The following is a 21128-nucleotide window of genomic DNA, read 5'->3' as shown; positions in this document are numbered from 1 at the left end:
ATTGGCTCATCTAACATTGGAAATGCACTTAGACAAAAAAATAACCCAACTTCAATAACCAGGCTTTGAGTTTCTCTCTCACCGAATACCACCAAGGTTAAGTATGCAATTTTTTTTTTTTTTTTCTAAAGTTTTGTCTAAACAGATAAAAACTCGTTTTGAATCTTGAATCGTTAGCACAATCTATATATTCCAAATCGACTCGTTTAGGAATAACCAATTCATGGGGCGGTTGGAATATCGCAAGGGGTACTGTAACGAATCCGGATACTTGGAGTTACCAAGGTGTGGATGGGGCACATACTGTGTTTTCAGGCTTCTGATTTTTGGCAGCTATCTGGCATTGGGTGCATTGAAATCTAGAAATACTGAGGATTTATCTAAGATCTTTGGAATTCAACCAAAATTGGAGTTATCCGCTAAGAATTACAGTAGAGCAGTTTATGAATGTCTACGCGGTACACTTGCTTTTACCAAAGACGATGGGAATGTTATATTAATTAGAACAAAACACAAGCAAATGCAGAACAAAAATGGACCAATTCGAATTTCACTCAAAAACACATCGCACTTTGCACATTCTATAGGAGTTGAAACAATCGCGTGATAAAATTGATCACTCCGAAATTTTTTGCTACCACTAGGTAACAAGCGAGTGGAAAAGAAAACATCTAAGATCGTGTTGCTTTCTAGCAAAACCAAGTAAATATCTTCACCTTTGCCTTATTTATTCGACCCACTCGATCGAATTCATACAAGTTGCCAGAAATATTACTCGGATAAAATATGAAACGTCGACAAAGAAAAAATTCTCAGCACCTTGATGCTTTTCTGGCGCAATAAACTATAAGCATCTTCCTATAACGAACATCTGAATGATCCTCGTGACATGAACTAGGCCAAGACATGGATGGAACCACTAACAAACTAGTCAATTGTCATTTTAATCTAAGCCAGAGAATCTTCAGTACCAAAAATGCAATTTTCTGGCTCAATCCTACCTTCGGTAATCAAGCTGTTTTCACTTTACGCGAGGGAGGTCGTCGAAATAAACTGATTAGATCATCAAGACCCTGTCAACGAGCAGCACAAGCAATTCAAAAAATTCAGATATCTGGCTCGATTCCATTCAATCTACAAGTAAAAAGTGAGAATGGCAGGACAAATATACGATGCTATGGTATTGTAAGGATTAGGAACAATACCCTAGTTGTGATGACAAGGAAACTGAAAAGTACGATCAAATATGATCCCAAGACCAGAAGCAACAGCAAATCGAATGTCACACTAGCCACCTGAAATAACATGGTTAGGCTGATCAGTCTTTACGCCAAGAAAAGAACTGACGGGTAATTAAAAAGATAATGCAACATATTTTATGACGGACAATTCTCAAACACTCCTACCAGCATGTTTCTATGGCAGTTTAAATATAATAGGTGTCATGAGAAATTTATTTAAGCTCGAGCACTATAAAGGAGATTGTACTACCAAAGAAGATTGATATAAGAGCTGAGAGTAAGACTAGAAAACTAGCAAGTATAAGCTCTTGCAGTAGGAAGAGCCGAAGAGGCAGTTGTCATTCAATGTAATGCCCCTTGTATAGGGTTCAAAAATCAACATAAAATAACACAATCAAAGAATTTTGTTTTTTCATATACACAATTAGTACCTGATATACGTTAAGGCTAGCCCTAGTTGAATCGTAGAAAGTAAACATCCCATCAAGCACCTCATGCTGCACATTCACCTCATCTGTGTTGTCTTCCAATTCCTGTCGACAATATCAATTCTGATAAGTTAGAAACAAATACCAAGGGAATGAAAAGGAAATCAATTTTATACAAGACAAGTTGGTTTAAACTTTCCTCTTTTATTTGAGGTTCCTCCCTTCCCTCCGTTTTTTAATGGTTTCTATGTACTTGATTATCCCATAGTCTACCACAATATATACCCAACCCCACCTAAAATGGCAGCCTGAAGCACACCAGGTGCTGTCCCCAGTTTCTTTACCATGATGTCTCTGAGAAGTTTTGCATGCTCGCAGTTTGATCATATGCCACGAATGATCTCTAAGTATAGGTAACTTGAATTCAGAAAGACAGTTATTTTAAGAAACTCAAAGATTTTATTACATATATTGCATAATCCGACAATTACATGTTGAGCCCATAAATGAAACTTATTAACCCAGCAAAGTAGCATTGCCAAACTTCTGAAGGTTGAGCTCAAAAGACTGTCAACAACAGAGAAACCTTAGATGCATCCAACATATCTTTAACTTTATAACTTTGTTCTTTTTCATACACTAAGAAAAATTAGAGAGCATATCTGTAAATAATTATTTAATAAATAGTGAGCAATTTTTAGCATAATATCAAGGCAATTGTGAGTATGAAGATATAAACCATGAAATGTATGTAAAATATGAAGATAGTACAACCTTCTTCAATGCCAAGATAAAAGGGTCATTCTTTGATAAAAATGGCGCCACTCGAGGTGTTTGTGACAGTAGATCCAACCACGATTTTATGTAAGAAGGATTAACTGCTAAACTACTGTTGTCAGCGAAGATTTGAACGTTCTTTCCTTCATGACCATAGATATGCCTCTGAATAAAATAGAGGGAAATAATACATTAGAGATTATAAATAATTATGGTCAGGAACCAATTACTTCCAACCCATTAAGTAATTTTTCTGGCTACCATTTTAAATTCTATTGGACAAATATAACAATTAATATTCCAGAATTCGCAAGGTTACACACTTCCTGTTCAAGCAACTATTTCCACATCAATGCTAGTTGATGATGACCTGAATCAACTGCATCCATAATATAGACGATGCGGACACCATTACGTTATAGATCCTTCTAAATTCTATATCGAATGACATGACAATCACCAGGTGCAACTGCTTTTACAGTATCAAGTCACAAGTTTCTATACAGCATAATGTCAAAGTTTCTAAGTACCATGATCCTGAAGTTTCAACTTCAATAACTCAAGTCACCCAAACATGCTGCTTATCTAGATGGACTCTACCACTCCTCTCAGACCTACATGTCTAGTTGTCAAATGTATGGAATGTTAACAACATAACAGACAGAAGATTCCACAAAAACTTCTCATACTTCGAAGCTTTAGGTATCTACGAAGCATGGCTAAACGTTCTCTCTCCTTAAGCATGACAAAAAATAGAGAAAGTAGAAAACTTACAAACTATAGTATAAGTACTAAAACCATGATTGCATTCTTATAAAGATAGTACTAGAACCAAGAGAGAAATATGTGAAAAAAAGGAATGAATAAAGAGTAATTTCCAGATAGATTAACCCTACCGCAAGGCTCTCAGCAACTAGCTTGACACTTCTGATGATTGCAGTTTCATTCACAAAAGGTCTGCACAAACCAAGATCTCAGCAAAAGACCATTTATTTATAAGTTCCAGAAGTAAGAAGACGTGGGTATAGATAATAACCTGCCATCAACAAGACTGCCAGTGCTTTCTAACAGTTCAGGAGCAACGGGGAGTCCAGAAAGAGTGGCAGCAGTAACTCTCAGCCGTGAAAACTGTTCATGCTCCCAAGCTACCTACAGCAATAAAACGGTTTATCACCTGATATAAACAGTAGGGTACAGGAGTGTGATGAAAATACAGCATGTTTCTAGCAATGGACTAGTACTTTGAAGAAGATGCACCCTGACTGATTTACAGTCCCACAAAAACACCAAATCAGTAGTGTCCTGTTTGGTTGCAGCAGCAGAACATACAATTTTAAAAACAAACCAACAAATTGTCTGTGTAAGGTATGACCTCAACATATACCAAACAAGCAAAATATTCATGTCGATGATCAGTAAAGATGACAATAGATTAAAAGTTTGCAATGAACCTCATGCATAACAATGATTAGTTTGATTATCCTAGAGCCAGATATTAGATTAAGGGGATTCTAGTTATTTTCTCAAGCCAACATTTTCCATGAAATTTCAGTATAGCAAGATATTGGGCCCTGAGGATTTCCATATCAAAGTCAGTAATGAAATTGATTGCAGGTATCACAAAATTCCCCAAGTACAAGATTTTCAACCAACCCAGATACCAGTTTATTACCTGAGGAAAACCGAAGCAATCTACTTCCGGAGCTATAATAAATAATAGTTATATTGCTTCCAAGAATAAAGTGCAAGATAACCAAACATCTTTCCTAGTTTGAGGCATTTAGCAATATACTTATTCGGGGATTTGAAATATTATCATTAAATTGTTCGGCCACAACATAACCAAATATTCTTAGTTCACCAAAAAACGGGTACTTACTCGGGGATTTGAGATATTAATCTTCTTGTGCTTCAGACCAACTTTAAGGCCCAGTTCTTCTGCTACATTAGAGAAACCCTACAGCAAATCCCACATTTAAACCATACTAGCAGAACTCAATGTAATTCAACATACAACTTGTAGTATATTCTGTAAAACTTTATTAGCTTACTTCATAAATTTGCTTTATGTAGGCATTTTCTGGTGGTTTAGACACATGAATCCACAAGTCCTTGTCCCATGAGCCAATACTATTCAAGCATATAGCATAGTCAATACTCTCACGCTGGCGTTGATCAAAGCTCCGAAGCCACTGTAAATGAAAATAAATAAGATATACACAAGATAAAGAGAGGAAAAATATTTAAGTGACTTGGAGACAAAATGCTAGCTGTAATAAACCAGGAAGAGATGAGCACCTTATAAGTTCCATTGTAGTTATAAGGTCCTCCTGATGTTAACCCGAAAAGTAAATTATACCTTCCTCTTGTCTTAGGATTGGAGTAAAGAACAGAAAACAACCTAGCAATCTCAAGAAGTGCCACAACACCGCTTCCATTGCTATCACTTCCCACTGATAAAGCCTATAAACATAAGAAAATTTAGACCTTTATGACGATTAAAGTAGCTGAAGTTATTGACAATATGCAGTAAAGTTACATACAGGAGCTGCCCCAAAAGTGTCATAAGATGCTACTATAGCAATAGTTGGAAGCTGATTTGCTTCTCCCTCTGTTTTCAGTCCTGACAACCATCCCTATATTCATCAAAAAGAAACATTCAATTTCCAAACAAAGTGAAGCAAACTAAACACAATCAACTGCATGTTCAATCTTCCAATAAAGGGTTTCCAATTACAATGACGCTCCTATGAAAACATTTGCTGATGCTAATTGCAGAACAAGGTTACAAGACTACAACTAAAACCGGACCGACGCTCAGAAGTGTGAAAATATTTAGTACAGGTGACGTACGATGTTAACAAATATTTATCTCCAAGATGCTAATATGAATACAGAACTGAGAAACTAGATAATCTTGGCCGGCCATGGAGTTTTACAAAATGGTGGAATATATGTGCAATGACCTCACTTCACTTTAATGTATTACAATGAATTACAATGTCAACCAGCTCCTATGCATACTAAAGGTATTTCTGGTTGCAACATAAGTTGTCAAGTTGTTATTGCAACATAAGTTGTCAACTTGTTACTTAACAGGTTTGGAACACTTTTTGAGCTTAGCATAGCTTTAACACCTCTACCATTGCAGGAAAAGACTGCAAAAACTCAAATCCTATTGAATACAACTAATCAATACATAGGCAACAAATAAATCCTGGGGGACTACTTAAGGTAATATGATAAGCCAAAATTATTAACAACTTCTCCATCACTTAACTCTTTGTTCCAATCAGCTAAAATGCAATCCATAAAAGCAGTAAAGCTTTAGTCGTGTACAGGGAAATGTACCCAACACATTATAAGAGCAGTCCAGGGTCAAGTAGAATAACAAGTCATGTTCTAAAAACAAAGCAAGTTTTTTACGGAATTGTAATCAAAACCTAATACTCTTCGAGGGTGCATTGGAGTTACTAGTCATGCCTTGAAGCCTAATGATGGAAAACTCATTTTTGGAACGGATGTGAAGATTATTGTTAGGAGCCTCTTTTATCATTTTTGACGTAATAGTCTTCATCATCCTCATCGACAATACTAGTCATGTTCTTGAACACTCTGAGAAACTCTCTTGCTACCACAAACTGGGGGTCATTTTTGTTGCCATCGTTTTTACGTGTGCTGTTTATATTTGGGAAAAAAGAAACACTCATCTTCCATAAAGCTTAGAATATATATCCCAAACAATTCGATACACTTATACGTGCCTATTAACTTCAATAACAATTAGTTACAAACACACCAATTTGGTTTCACACGTAAACAGTGCATGAATTTTGTTAAAAACTTGGTGAAAAGGTCAGACCAGTAGAGTTATTGTAGAACCTTGGAGAACTTTATGGACCCAACTACAATGATTCAACTTGGAAAAATTTCCCCATGGAGCATACTCATAACTATTATCTATCTCAATACCCAATGAAAGAGGACGCCAACAGCAAAAGAAATAAATAAATAAAAATGAAAAAATAAACGAGAAACTTTTTTAGCTTAAACCTGAATGTTTGTGATGGTGGGTGATGCGCGCTTTTTAGGTTCTGGCACTGAAACAACAAGCTTGTATCTGCGAAATGTGACCAGAAAAAGAAAGTGATTCAGAGGTGTTCCATGACTAAACATTATAACACTCCTCAAGCTTGTGCAAAACAAGGATATACAAGTATAGTGTGAGTTGTTACTGATATACCTAAAAGGACTGATGCGAACAATGACAATCATACACAAGTAACAGTACCACGAACAGAACCATATGTATGCATTTAAAGCATAATTAAAATTCAAATATTTTCCTTCAAAAAAGCACAATTGAAATCTTTAGAATTGAGCAGAAGAAAAATAATAGATGAGGTCAGAAAAATAATGATATACAAAGGAAAACAAACAACGAGGATAAGAACAAAAGCTTATTGCTGTATAAGTTGTACTTGTTTTCTAGACGTGATCGAAAAGATCTCCTGAATCAGCAACCATATATGTATTTTCACACTACAAGTTTCAAGTTTCTAGTCCCCCAAAAAAACTCTTTGTGGTTTTGCACAACCACCTTTAACAAACTCGGTCTCCAAATATTTTGTCTACAGACCTATGTTCTTTTATTCTTTTCCCCTCCAGCTGTCCTAGCCAAAACCAGCTCACATCCCATGGGAATTAAGATTCCTTTCTCTAAACCTCTAACCCTCCTATGACCAGAAAGCTGCACCAAAATCCACCTTCTGGAAGTAGCTATAAGTTTATTTATTTCAGGAATTCTGATTGCCGCCCCTCTAGAATCCTGATGAACTTGTAACGCAATGATTCTGTGCAATCTTTGCATCCTTGGTATGGCATTCCAAGTAAAAGGTATAAGGGCCCAAACTCGCTAGAGGGACCACCCTCCCAATGTAACTCACTCTCACTAGAAATCACTCTCTAAGACCAATATTTTCTGGCATATCATCGATTTGAAATTCAGAAAATTCTAATTTAAGATGCACATTATACTCTGCAGCTATCTGTCAAATAAGTTTCATAATATTAAGGGAGTTTTAACGAAAAGCCCGCGGTACTGTTCACTTTAACGAAAAACCACATTTTTACACTAAAAAGTCAATCCTGGTACTATTTACTTTACTCTTTATTTTTTCCTTATCGTTAAAACTCAAAGTTTTCAAGCCCTTTTCGTTAGTTTTCCTTAATATTAATCATATAGCCATTTACTTACCCGCCAGTTGTTGCAGTAGCAGGTTGACCAGTGGCATCATTCCGCTTGACATCAGCCAACACAGCCTCAATATCATCATCTTCAAAAGCAAAATATACAGGATACTGTAACAGAACACACCACCACAAAAATATCTTTTAGAAAAAATAATTTAATAAACACTTAAATAAGCAAAACGCAACTAAGACTTAGAATTACTCCCATCCTAATATATGAATTCTCCAAACAAACAAAATTCAAACATTCAAATAGTGAATCACAGATAGGAAAGAATTAACATGAACCAATACAATTTCATTTATGAATGCTGAATGCAATTCATTGCTTCTGAAACTAGAACCTACATATTAGTTTCCCATTGACTATATTAGAAAAGCACATAATAAGTTTCCTAATAAAGTTCTTACAACATATGGTACAACAATCAAGGATCAATATTTCACCCTTATTGGTAAGCATAGATACGTATAAAATACTATGCATATTCTAAGAAATCCTAGAATAATTCATTGATCCTTCTTTGGTCAATAACATGCAGTGGATGGAAAATAGATAATAGGTTTAGATGTTCTTCCATGAAACCCGAATTCTAGGCAAACGTATATACAATAGAGTGTAATTTATTTATTTTTTTTTTAAAGATAAAAAAGATACATTGGAAGTGTAAATGATGTAAAAGTTAACGTAGAAGGCCTTTTTTAAGAATCTACTTGCCATTTTCAAGTTTAGTATTGCTGGTGAATGTATTCTTAAACAAATGCTCACAAAAAAAAAACCAAATGCACCACAACGCCAATTATGGTGCAAGTACTTTGCTTTGCTTTCATTGATTGGTTCAAACTCAAAATGCAAGATAATAAAAGGAATGAAAAACAATTACTGGGGCGGTTTACTGGGAAAACTAAGATTGCATTGGATTTCACAAATTAAGCTAGTAGCAGTTTCTACCAAAGTTATGTTGAGAATATGTGCCATACTGATCAAATAAAGAACCTCAAGCGTACGGTTCAGTGGTGGAGAAAATTAGGGGAAAAAGTTAATCATATATCTTAAACCACGGAAGGACACTGAAATATTCAGAAACCTACCAACTAATGTTCCAACAAACAAGTCAGAAAATAAACATTCATCATTTAATCACTATTTCATAAATTTACATAGGAAGGCTCGAGGAAAACTATAGAAGCTAGCTGTCAAGCAATCATAAAGCTAAATACAACAGCATATGCATAGGCACACGGGTATCATAAACCATAACTTGGGAGCTGCAAGAAACCAAAAAACAATTGCCTGAATGTAAAAAGAATAAGAAAAAGTTATGGCTGTTTGACTCACAGGTATCTTGGAATGAATAAGTAATTTTTCAAGTTCGGCCAGATAATTCTTCATTGGCACCTCTCCATCAGTTTGATGATTGCTCGTTGCCCTTTCTCTGTTTTCAATACTAAATATCTGGGGCAGCAAAAACAGCAAACCTCCCAGAGGCTGCTTCTGGGTAATGTATTCTGCAATGTGATTACCAATCTTGATCAGCAATCACAAAATCACCAACGGAAAGGCTGGTCGGTACTCAACCAACTTAACAAGCTCACTTAAATTAGTTATATTTTTAGAAACAATCATGTTAAACATTCTGCTTAATTTGGTCTCGAGCATTCATATATTCAACATTCAAACCGCAATATGTTACTCAGTTACTTAAACATCAATTTTTTCACTTTAACGAGCTGTTGGAGAAAGGAAATTTAGAGCCCTGCATTCAATACGTCAAGAACTTATTCGAATGCTGGAATTGTTACTAATCAGCATTTTAGAAGTAAAATTATCGAAGCACTTTTGAGAAGCATTTCTGAGATTTATTCAAATCTTAATCTGGAGAGTGGTAATAGTAGTAGTACCAGTGACGAAGGAGATGTTGAGTTCGTGTAAGGGGATGATGAGGACAGTACGGGAGAGATCAGAGCCAGAAGCGAAGTTCAAAGAGCCAGCATGGTGGTTGAGGTTGGCGAGCCGAGATCCGAAAGGAGCACCAGAGATGTCGTACTGGATCAGCCGATACACGTCGACGACGGTGGCGGCGTCGCAGAGCTCAACGCAGGCGAAGATGATGAAGACGAGCGCAATCATCGAGTACATAGACTCCAACACTTGGCGCCTGCCGCCGCCGGGCGTCACTTGAGCGGTAGCCATTCTCCGATTGGGATCTACTCTCCCCTCTCTCTGTGGGTTCGAGGGTTTGGGATCGGAGGAAACAAAGAGCAGGTCAGAAGGGAGAGAGAGGGGGTTGTGTAGGTTTAGTGTGAACTGACTCTCGCTGAACTCTTGATTGGTTATTTTTTTTTACTTTTTTTTTATGAAAAAAAAAAGGATTCATTAAACAGAGAAGCGTCTTGTTAGACTTGGCATTCATGTCATGTTTTTTTATGCTTATGTTGTTTTTGCGTTATACTTAATATTTTAACGGGTCGTATCATGTAACTTCCGTTTAAGTAAAAGGGTAATATGATTCAACTAAAAATCGACCAGTTAATATTATCAGGTAATATGATTTGACATGTTACCTGACACACCCCGACTGAAATCAAAGAATGCTGCCCGTCACGTGAGAGTGACGTAACCATGTGCATAGTGCAGAAGCTAAGAATAATAATAAAAGTATGAACAAATAGAAACCAAACTGCATACAGGGTAGTTAACACACATGTGCAAGTGTAAGTGTGAAAAACAATATTCAGAGCACAGAAAACCTAGTGCAGTCTAGAGGAACAAATACTAACTAAACACACCCAGAAGGGGTCCTATTGGTGATAATCTGTCAGATATGCCGTGAATTCCTCGTGAGCCACCAAAAGAGCAATCCAAACTAAAACTTGGAGGGGCGTAAAACAAAAAGTATGAGTGGGCAAAAACAAAGCTTTTCAAAATCATTTCATTATCAAAAGTTCTAACCCCTTGCTGTAAAACCTGTATAGTTTCCCAGAAAATAGAATACACACATATATAGAAAACATGCTCAGAAATATGCTATGTCGAATGCCTCTACATAAAATGTAAGTAAACCAGGTAATACCAATCAATGCAAGTAACATGTCAGCCGTAGTCACCTAACGTGACCTGTACGGCTAAATCTAGAGCTCAAATCTCCAACTCACTAACTATACCTGCACACGAGTCGGAACCACCTAAAGTGGTCTGTACGACAGGACTGGGTGTAAATAAATACGCTCAAGTGCTACGATCACGTGAAGACTAGGCGAATAATCGCGGGTCACCTACGAGTCAGAACCACATAAAGTGGTCTGTACGACAGGACTGTGCACCTAACTTGGATCTAAGATAAGCGTGTGGTGCGGGAGGTGAACATCATGTGAAGGACTGTGCCCTACTCTGGGCGGGAGCATTAACACCGGGGGTGCAGGTTATGAGCTCACTGTGCATCTCACATAACTACTAAACATCATCATAAACCATAACTTACTTAGCACTTACATGTGCGTCCGCAGCACCAAACATACATATATGCAACTACTAATGCATAAATAAATAAGCAAACGCTATGCATGGCATTTTAAACATATAAACATTTCATTTCATTTTCTGGGAAAAACCACAAGTATATAGGTATATACGGAAAACCAAAAGCCCACTCATTGGTATGTGGAAAGGTCGTAATCCCCTTGCCTCGAGTGACTGCGCTTGTCCTCAGGATAGGTCTCACCTATATGCGAAACAACTATAAAAACGTTAATTTAAAGCACATAACCAAAACTAGGTAATAACTTCTCATACAATGCTCAAATGGGGTGTATGAATACACCAACGTGATCTACTCAACCTCACGAACATCCCTATATTTTTAAAATAATTTTTCGACGTCTCACGCGCCCCCACGCGCAGTCCACACACAAGCACATGCCTGGCACACTGACGAAATACCTAACGGCATTAGGGAATATTTTATCCAACAGTAAGCATATTCCGTTAAAACTAACCTAACGCCGTTAAGAATATTTCGCTAACTTAACGGAATATTTCCCTGTCTTCTCCGATGAGTCTCGCCGGAGCTGTTGCCGTCCGCGCCGCTGTCTGCGTTGCTGGAAACTGGGAAAATTTTCAAAACTTCATATCTTCTTCATTTCTTAACCAAATTCCACGAAATTGGTACCAAAATGAAGCTTACAACAAGTAGAACAAAACCTTACCACTTTGGAGCCCTAAAACCAATGGAATCTCGTCAGAAAAACTTCACAAAATTCGACCAAACCTACAACTCACGATCCCGACGTCCAAAACCTTCCAACGAACCACCCCGAGCTTCCTAAGGACCTCACTAAGCTTCCTACAAGCTTCAAATTCCCTGAAAAACAACATTTCACGTGTGCATGAACAGTGACCAAAATCGGGGTTCCATGGTTCGACATGAAATCGAAGGATTTCCTGCCTGAAATGGGCATGGTTGAACTCGTATGAACCCCACGAACACAAAGGGTATAGTTTTCCACCTCGATCTGCAACGTTTTCGAAGGTTTTTTGTCTTATCCGTACGAAGAAGAAGAAGAGAGAGAAAGAGAGAGACACGGGACAGGGAAGGTGATGAGGATGAGAGTGTGGGTGTGTGTGTGTGGTCCAGATGCAGCCAACCAAAACCCCAAAACAACCACACAACGAAAAATAACCACTAGGGGCAAAACCATCATTTCACACCTACGGTACGAATAATCTGGGACGGGCTGTCACATTACCAGTTAAAGAAAATATTTTTAAGTCAACAAATAATGAAAATGGAAAACATAATTTTACAAAAAAAAAAAAAAAAAAGGGAAGTGTTATTTGCACTAAAAAATCTCATTCTACACTCCTCATAAGTGTATATTTCTTTTCTAATATAGAAAGTTTGGAATGTAGAATGAGATTTTTAAATTACTTGATACTTTTATTTTAATGTATTTTTTTTTCTATTTTATAATTTTTTTCGTCTCATTCTTTGCCTATAGTATAGTATAAAAATAAACAAATAAATAATAAAACTTAAATTTTTTTTAAATTTATATAGAATAATAATACAATATTACATATTTTATATTTAATTTATAATATATGCATATACACTATGACTATTGTATTTATAGTAAGTTTTTTTAGTATTTTAAAAATATGTCATTTTGGTTCTGGTCACAAATCAACCTAATTGTTAGACTGAAATCTTATTTGTTTAAATATTTTGATCGAGATCCTTTGCCTCATTTAAGAGATTTAACTTATGCATTTATACATTTAATGTCTCACAAATTATGAAATTTAAACAAATTTAAATAATTATTTTAAATATAATAAATACTTAAAAATTAATTTTAGAGTAAATTGTTCTTCACAAAAATTATAGCAAAAAAATAATGCACCCACATAATTATTAACATTTTAAAAAATAACTATTGATATATTTTAAAACAGAAATTAAATGCATATAATTAGCATGGATACATTTAACAAAATTAAAAATGGGTACAAATAATTAAAAATATGGGTACAAATACCAATAAGAGTTTAAAAAACATGGACACAAAAAGGAATTAATATATGGCTACAAATAAAAACTGAAAAGAAAATTAGTACAAATTAAAAAAAAAAGTTGCAAATTAAAAATGGGTACAAACTAAAAGTAAAAATATATGATAAAAAATTTAGCCATGAAGGCATGAATATAAATATAACAAATGTAACGTTTCTAACACAAAATGAATATATTTAGAAATAATTTTATTATTAAAATAATTAATGACGTTTATTAAAATCCAAGGACATTGATCAAAAATTGAAAATGAATAAGGTTTTAATCAATAAAGTAGGAAAAATAGGGATTTGAACCTAATTTTTCCTTTAAAAAATCAAAATCATCAAAATAACTTATTTCTTAACGTTTCGAAACAGGTTACCCTCGTGTCACTTTCGTATAAACCTGTTAAGGACATATTATTAACAGGTTCTTATTGCGTGACTCGATTATTTATCGTGTTGACTCGAAACTCGTTATTTTCGTGTCACTTACGTGTCATGTTAACATGTTGTGTAAGCAATTGCCAAGTCTACGCCTAGTGCAACCATTTTGGGTACAACAAATAGGCTTGATGAGCAACTAAGGGGAGAGATCTATCCTAAACATGTAGATTGTTGACAGAATACCCAACATTAGTGACATCATCTGCAAGAAAATTGGCCTCCCTGAAACGTGCTTCCAACTAATCACCTCAAAAGAACCAGGTAGGTTCCGAATGTCCTCGAAGATCGTCTTCAGTCTCCAGGGGGATGTGATAAGTGCCACGGATGGAGTTAATAACAAGTTTGGAGTCTCCTTCAACATTGATTTTTTGAAACTCCTAATTTTTGACATCCATAATCCATCTCGAAGAGCCAGACATTTCGCTATAGAAATAGTATTATGTCCAACCTACTAGCCCTTGCTAAAATAGGCTCCCCATTCTCATTTCTAATGACGAAACCTGTTGCTGCACCTTTATTAATAACAGAACCATCAAAGTTTAATCTAACAAATTGGAATCAGGGGGGACCATTTGTTGGATTTGTCATTCCTTTTACTAGAAATCAGAATCTTTTTATTTGTTTTTATATATTCCTTGCCAATTTTTAGGGCAATAACAACAACTATCTTAGGGTCTATTCTTTTATTCTGAAAAACAGTTAAGTTTCTTTCTTTCTAAATTTACCAACAAATGAGCAAAGCCGCACTTGTGTCATTTAGATTGCCATCCACCTTGTAATTAAGAGACTGGAGCCAGTCATTGAATTGTATGGAACGATTTATCTTTATAGTATTACAAATATCTGGACTGCTCCCAACTTGGTTAGCAAAAGTTCAATTCATAAAAAGATGACTTGTGCTTTCATTCTCCAAGTCGCAAAGAGGGCAAACGGTGGGAATGTTATTAATATGTCTAGATAGGCAATCTCATGTATGAAGTCTTTCCCACGATAAGCAATGAGCTAAATATTTTAACCTTATGATGTACATTAAGCTTCCACATTCTCTTCAAGAGATCCACAATATATGTATCTACAACGGAAGAAAGCAAATCTTGATCCCAATTACAATTGGCAATGACGTGATTGACCTTCAAGTTCCAGTTGATACTACTTAATTGATCATTGTTAAAGAGGTTAGATATAAACAAGCCCCGCTACTCTTTCTTCAAATACCCACCACCCACCAACCCAATTCACCTCTTCATCCAATTCCAAGAACCCAAGTCATAAAAAATCAAATCCGTGGGTGGCAAGAGTTCTGTGAGATTCTATTACGACCTGTTAGGGTTTGGAGAAGAGTGAGCGAGGAAAGAAGGGAGTGATAGAATAAAATGTGAATATAAGGTGGATTTGAAATCCTAGGGGTTGAGGTGAGATTCTTTTTTCTCTTGGTTATACATATTTGTGCTCACAAATCCAACAAAATCCACTTTTGAATAAATCTAGATTTATAATCACTTTAAAAATTCCTATTAAAATCTAAATTGATTATTCATAGATTTGGATGTATTTTTAAAATCATCTTACATCCTAGTTTGACTACACTATGATTTCAAATTCTTTTTAAAATCTTCTCTCAAAATTTTGATTGACTATACTCTGATCTTAAAGTCTATTAAAGTCTTATGAAATTCTGATTTGACTACATCCGTAAGCGTTTAGTAATATTGATGAGTGATTTGAATTCTAAGCCCGGCCCAAAGCTCATATCTGAAATGGTAAGCCCATCTAATAAGAGAGCTGAAGAAGGAAAATAACGTCTCCTTCTTCTTCCTCCTCGTCTCGGATACAGAGGACCAAATTCTTCACAGGTTTCAACACCTGTACTCGAACTTTCTTCTCTAAAAAACCCTAATTCAAGAGAGTGGGGGAGAGGGAGAGATGGACAAGGTGAGGATAGAAGAGGTTCAGTCCACTACCAAGAAGCAGCGCATAGCCACTCACACCCACATCAAAGGCCTTGGCCTTGAGGTCTCTCTCTCTCTCTCTCTATATATATATATATATTGTTCTACACGCACTGGTAGTGCATTTCAAAACTATTTATTCCTTTTTCTGATGTAAAATTGTCTTTGATTTTAGGGTTTAGGGTCTGTTTGTTGCACTACATTTTATCAAAATTCCTCTTTGATATGCCGAAAATGTTCTGCTATTAGTACTCTGACTGATAATGCATATTTAGAATTTAGAGGGGTTGTAGCTGATGCTTCATTTTTTACTTTTGTGTTCACTGAATTCGCAATGTTGTTTACTGTAACTTTCCCTAGCAATCTTGTGTGTGTGTGTGTGTGTGTGTGTTTGGAATCAAAGGTCAATGCTTTATCTATATATAATATTGTATTGATAAATAAATCGATTTCTGGCTACAAAGAAACCAACTTATAAACCGGACAAGTATAAGGGTCGATTCTTCTGGCCATTTTTTGGAAGAAAATGGCTAATGTATCTATTTTTTATGTTTTAAATGAAAGAGACTAGTGTGAGTTTAACTTCGATACTGCAATGATTTTCCTTTCTCAGCATTTTATGGACTGATCTCCATCTGAATGAATTGCAATGTTATATGGGTTTTTCGGTGTCATTCTTTTTCAGGCCAATGGAAGAGCAATACCTTGGGCAGCTGGCTTTGTTGGTCAAGGGGAGGCAAGAGAAGCTGCTGGCCTTATTGTTGATATGATACGACAGAAGAAGATGGCTGGTCGGGCACTTCTGCTTGCTGGACCTCCTGGAACAGGAAAGACAGCACTGGCTCTTGGTATATCTCAGGAGCTTGGGAGTAAGGTATTCTGACCATTTTTTTTCTCAGTAATCTAGTATTTAATGTTAAACTGATTATCCTGTGTTTTGTGGGAGATTCTGATTCATATTCCATTAGGAATAGTTTTTTTTCATCATGATTTCGAACGGTTGATTGATCTTGTATGCAGGTTCCATTCTGCCCGATGGTTGGATCAGAAGTATACTCATCGGAAGTAAAGAAAACTGAGGTTTTAATGGAAAATTTTAGACGGGCTATTGGTTTGCGTATTAAGGAAAATAAAGAGGTCTATGAAGGAGAGGCAAGTTGCTAATTGATATCAAATTCTTTATCAATAATTCAGTCTGATAATGCTATTTGAGTTGGTTGGTTATGGTTCTTGATGTTTTGATATTCTCATTTTAGGTGACAGAGCTCACACCAGAAGAAACAGAGAGCGTTAGCGGTGGCTATGGTAAAAGCATTAGTCACGTCATCATTGGATTAAAAACTGTTAAAGGAACCAAGCAACTGAAGTTGGACCCCACTATTTATGATGCATTGATTAAGGAAAAGGTAAGGCCCTATAATTTATTGTGCAGAAGAGAGATTTTTGTTTCGCCATGTTGATTATATAATTTTACTTACTATTTTACACTTTATGTGAAGCTACTGATGGCAAATAGTCTAAACGATGTCCAACTCATGTTGTCATGTTAAAGGGGCTTTTATATCAGGTCATTTCTTCTTTTCATACAACTTTGTTGGTACAACATGCAGTTAGCTGTTGGTGATGTTATATACATTGAAGCAAATAGTGGAGCAGTTAAAAGAGTTGGTAGAAGTGATGCTTTTGCTACAGAGTTTGATCTCGAAGCAGAAGAGTACGTACCACTTCCAAAAGGAGAGGTTCACAAAAAGAAGGAGATTGTGCAGGTTTGTTCTATGTGATCTGTGCTCTTTTAGTAAATGTTCGATGTTGATAGCATCCATTTTGTGGACGTAATCTAGGATTGATTTTTCATCAGCTTGCAGCCTTATTAGTAACTATATGGATTATTACTCAAGCTGATTGGTGAATGGTTCTGGCTAGCTGGATGCTAAATATTTTTGAAAGGAATATGCATCATCCTTGCATGATGCAGATGTTTCCCAAATAATACGTTTCTATGTTTTATTGTTGGGTTGATATGGGGAATTGGATTCGTGAAATACGCTGAAAATTTTATTTCCCTGCAATTGAGTAGTTGGACTTGATTGATTGGTCAATTCATCGAATTGGACGACTAATATTTTTTTTGGAATACCATCTGAACCTACCCCCTATTGGTATCTCCTCCTAAGTCCATTAACACTACAACTTCTGATCAATTTTTTATCGTGCTTTCTTTAAATTCTATATGTCCAATATTTGTTCATAGAATTTAATTTTTGTGTACTGATAATCTGCTCTTTTCTTGATGCTCAATTTCTGTTCACTTATACAACTCCTGACAGGATGTAACACTACATGATCTGGATGCTGCAAATGCGCGGCCTCAAGGTGGGCAAGACATATTATCTCTAATGGGTCAGATGATGAAGCCGAGGAAAACAGAAATTACTGACAAGTTGCGACAAGAAATAAATAAGGTAGTGTTGTAATAAAGAAATGTTGACCCAACTTAATGTCCTTTCTGTGATTGGTGCCAAAGATATGGTTTCCATATGAGAAAGGATCATTACTAATTTCTTCAATATGGTTGGAGAAGCCTGCTGAAAAAGTTACCAATGAAGTCAACTGATAAAAAAGTTCCAAGCCTTTGACGTATTATAAGTCAAATCAACTTCAGTTTTATCCCTACTTCCTAGTGTTCATAGTTCTTCGTATAGATTAGATTGGCAAATGTTTTGAATTCGTTGCTACTTCACTAGTCTGTCACCAGAGATTTTACCCCTGCATTTGGAATTTATTGAGGAGCGCTTTTATCGGCGGTGGAGGTGGGCAGTCTATCAAGGAAGTTTTGGAAGTGGCAGTAGTTTAGTAGCCTGGAAAGTTTTGATAGTTTGCTGAAAGTGGTTATTTGGAGGAAGGGAGCAATAGGGCGGTTGAGAGAGTTCTCTACTTATTATATGTATGGAAGCAGGGTGAGCTGGTTCATGGAGTATACTAAGTTTAAAACTTCAAGTTTAATTTCTCGTTATGACTTCTTTCTTCTCTAGTCTATGGTAGGGTATTTCAAATTCCTGTAGTTAAGCGCTCAGGTTTTTTCATGCAATGAAGAATTTGAAACAAACTATTTTTTCTCCCTAATCCCTAAACTCCAAACCAATTTCTTTAAAATGAAACTTATAATTAATTGAAATAATTTACATAGGTTGCACCAGTATTACAGTTTTTTTCCTTGTAATAATATTTCTATTAGCTTTAAAGTAAAAGGGAAAGAAGTTGTTTGATACACTTAATGATTGATGACAGGTTGTTAACCGGTATATTGATGAGGGTGTAGCGGAGCTTGTACCTGGAGTTCTGTTCATTGATGAGGTTATTTTCTCATCCAAGTCAAATCCTTTATAACTATTACATTTCTCCTAATCACTTGTACTTTTAAATCATGACCAATAGGTACATATGCTGGATATGGAGTGCTTTTCGTACTTGAATCGTGCTTTGGAGAGCTCGTTGTCTCCAATAGTGATATTTGCGACCAATAGAGGAATTTGCAATGTAAGGTATGAGAGTTCTAATCATACAGGCATTTGCCCATATAACTTCTGAGGTACTACCTATATGTCAGTATAAAAGGATATACCCAGGCAATGCCTATCTTTCCATGTCCAATTGTACAAGGATTTCCTAGAAACCTTCAGTATTCTGACGGTAACGTCCTTTCAGTTTGCTCACTGTAATTGTAATGTCTTGCTTTCTAACCATGAGTATGTTACTGTGCAGAGGGACTGATATGGCTAGTCCTCATGGAATACCCGTTGACTTGTTGGACCGGTTGGTGATTATCCGAACACAGACTTATGGCCTTGAAGAGATGATCAAGGTCTAGACCAATTTCATTTGCTTATTGTCTATGAAATTTCTCTTTCTACTCTTATCAAGTATCAAAACTACTAATTTTTTTTCCTTTCGTGAAAGTGTCAAACTACTGATTACTGTAATGGTTGGTGCTTGAGCCAGATCTTAGTAATTCGTGCACAAGTGGAGGAACTGGCGATAGATGATGACAGTTTGGCTTACCTTGGAGAGATAGGACAAGAATCATCTTTAAGGTCTGGCATAAATTTTAGACGTGATAGCTTGTGAGTTCATTCCCTCTGAAGGATGCTTACTTTATTTATTGTTTCATCAGGCATGCTGTTCAGCTCTTATCACCCGCAAGCATTGTGGCGAAAATGAATGGCAGAGACAAAATCTGCAAGGTAGTTACAAATTTGACAATGTTATTATGTTCTGAAGTGAATTGTCAAAGCCTTATCATTCATGAAATTAATGCACTATTGTTTTGTATGATCCGTAGGCTGACCTAGAGGAGGTGGCTACGCTATATCTGGATGCAAAGTCTTCAGCAAAGATTCTTCAATTGCAGCAGGAAAAGTACATTACATAAGTACTGAACGGTTTCTCTAGAAGTCTTAGTGTCGTTTTCGAAGTAGCATGATTTGGTACTATCTTCACTTTCCCTGGCTTTTGCTTGAGTGAAATACATTGGTTAAGTCAATGGTTTTGCGTTTTGTATCTTCCATCTGCGCGAGAGTTTCTTTGCAATTTTCAAAATGCAAAAACTCAGTGAAGATAGTTATAATCGAATTGTCACTTTTCTTGTTTGATCAATTATTGGGCATGGGACAGGTTTCTGTTAAGCAGTTGCGCGCGCCTACTATTCCGTCTCGTACATGAAATTCTTGAATACAACGGGTGTAATACATTTCTCCCAACATTTGTTCGGACTGCATGAGGAAGTAGCTATGAAAGCTGTGTTGTGTACGACCATTTTGCAAGTATACTTCCGAAGGCGATGGGGCTGGTATTACCATTGGTGTCGAACTTTGAGTCGATAACCATGGAAATTAGGTTCCTTGTGGTTCTGGCTTGTTGGGCTGAGCAGGCACCATAGAGTTAAACAAGTATCATATATGAACTCAAAGGGAAGTAATACCTCGTTGCCGAAAGAGTTTCTATTAAGTTGATATTATCGTGGAAATATCTTACATGCCACGTAGCTTTTAATCTAAGCCGTCCATTTTATAGTTCTGGCTTGTTAGTGGCCGTGATACTCTGACAGAGATTGATGGCGGGGCTGTTGGTCTGTACTGTGGGAAAGAGGTTCGATCGATGTGGTGGTGGTCTTGAAGGGAGCGCTTGGTACGTAAACGAGACAGAATGGTACGGGATGGAATGGAGGTTGTGTGCTACGTTTGGTACGGACATGCTAAAATAGAACAAAAAGATTAAATGACCAACATACTCCTATTTTGTGTGTTGTTTAGTACAATGGGCGATTTTTTTTATTGTTCATCTTGATCAACTCCTTCCTGGTTGTTCTTCACTTTCAGCTTTGGGACCTCCAAGTTCATCTGATCAACATGATCAACTACAAGTTTTTTGCACAATTAAGTTACAAGACTCCATGTATTTATGGATACTGGAATGTAAGCAA

General features: G+C 36.3%; 2 protein-coding genes across 3 annotated transcripts; one reads left to right on the top strand and one right to left on the bottom strand.

The window, feature by feature from the left end:
• Nucleotides 1-686: 686 nt before the first annotated feature.
• On the bottom strand, nucleotides 687-10014 carry LOC103963841 (nicalin-1). Its single transcript, XM_009376697.3, has 14 exons — nucleotides 9602-10014; nucleotides 9039-9208; nucleotides 7704-7807; nucleotides 6500-6566; nucleotides 4990-5082; nucleotides 4745-4909; nucleotides 4498-4638; nucleotides 4326-4403; nucleotides 3483-3595; nucleotides 3343-3403; nucleotides 2444-2611; nucleotides 1673-1774; nucleotides 1206-1295; nucleotides 687-1073 (listed from the first exon to the last, which is right to left on the bottom strand). Exons 1-14 carry the CDS (start codon nucleotides 9891-9893, stop codon nucleotides 1011-1013), a joined length of 1707 nt encoding a protein of 568 aa, XP_009374972.2. The 5' UTR covers nucleotides 9894-10014; the 3' UTR covers nucleotides 687-1010.
• A 5473-nt stretch (nucleotides 10015-15487) lies between these two features.
• LOC103963840 (ruvB-like protein 1) lies at nucleotides 15488-20509 on the top strand. 2 transcript variants are annotated; one of them, XR_007256120.1, is made up of 13 exons: nucleotides 15488-15713; nucleotides 16335-16523; nucleotides 16670-16801; nucleotides 16906-17055; nucleotides 17260-17415; nucleotides 17977-18111; nucleotides 18938-19003; nucleotides 19085-19191; nucleotides 19412-19511; nucleotides 19649-19740; nucleotides 19821-19890; nucleotides 19989-20133; nucleotides 20321-20509. XR_007256120.1 is itself a non-coding variant. In XM_009376696.3 (12 exons), exons 1-12 carry the CDS (start codon nucleotides 15624-15626, stop codon nucleotides 20076-20078), a joined length of 1377 nt encoding a protein of 458 aa, XP_009374971.2. In that variant the 5' UTR covers nucleotides 15488-15623; the 3' UTR covers nucleotides 20079-20302. The 2 variants fall into 2 exon arrangements, 1 of the variants encoding a protein (XP_009374971.2); XM_009376696.3 differs by lacking the exon at nucleotides 20321-20509 and having other exon boundaries at nucleotides 19989-20302.
• The last annotated feature ends 619 nt before the right edge of the window (nucleotides 20510-21128 follow it).

Source organism: the organism of the source record quoted next, unplaced genomic scaffold (genome assembly GCF_019419815.1).
Source record: "Pyrus x bretschneideri cultivar Hongxiangsu unplaced genomic scaffold, Pyrus_bretschneideri_v1 Contig128, whole genome shotgun sequence".
Taxonomy (NCBI): Eukaryota; Viridiplantae; Streptophyta; class Magnoliopsida; order Rosales; family Rosaceae; genus Pyrus; species Pyrus x bretschneideri.
Note: the sequence above shows the minus strand (reverse complement) of the source record. Positions and strands in the feature narration are given on the sequence as shown.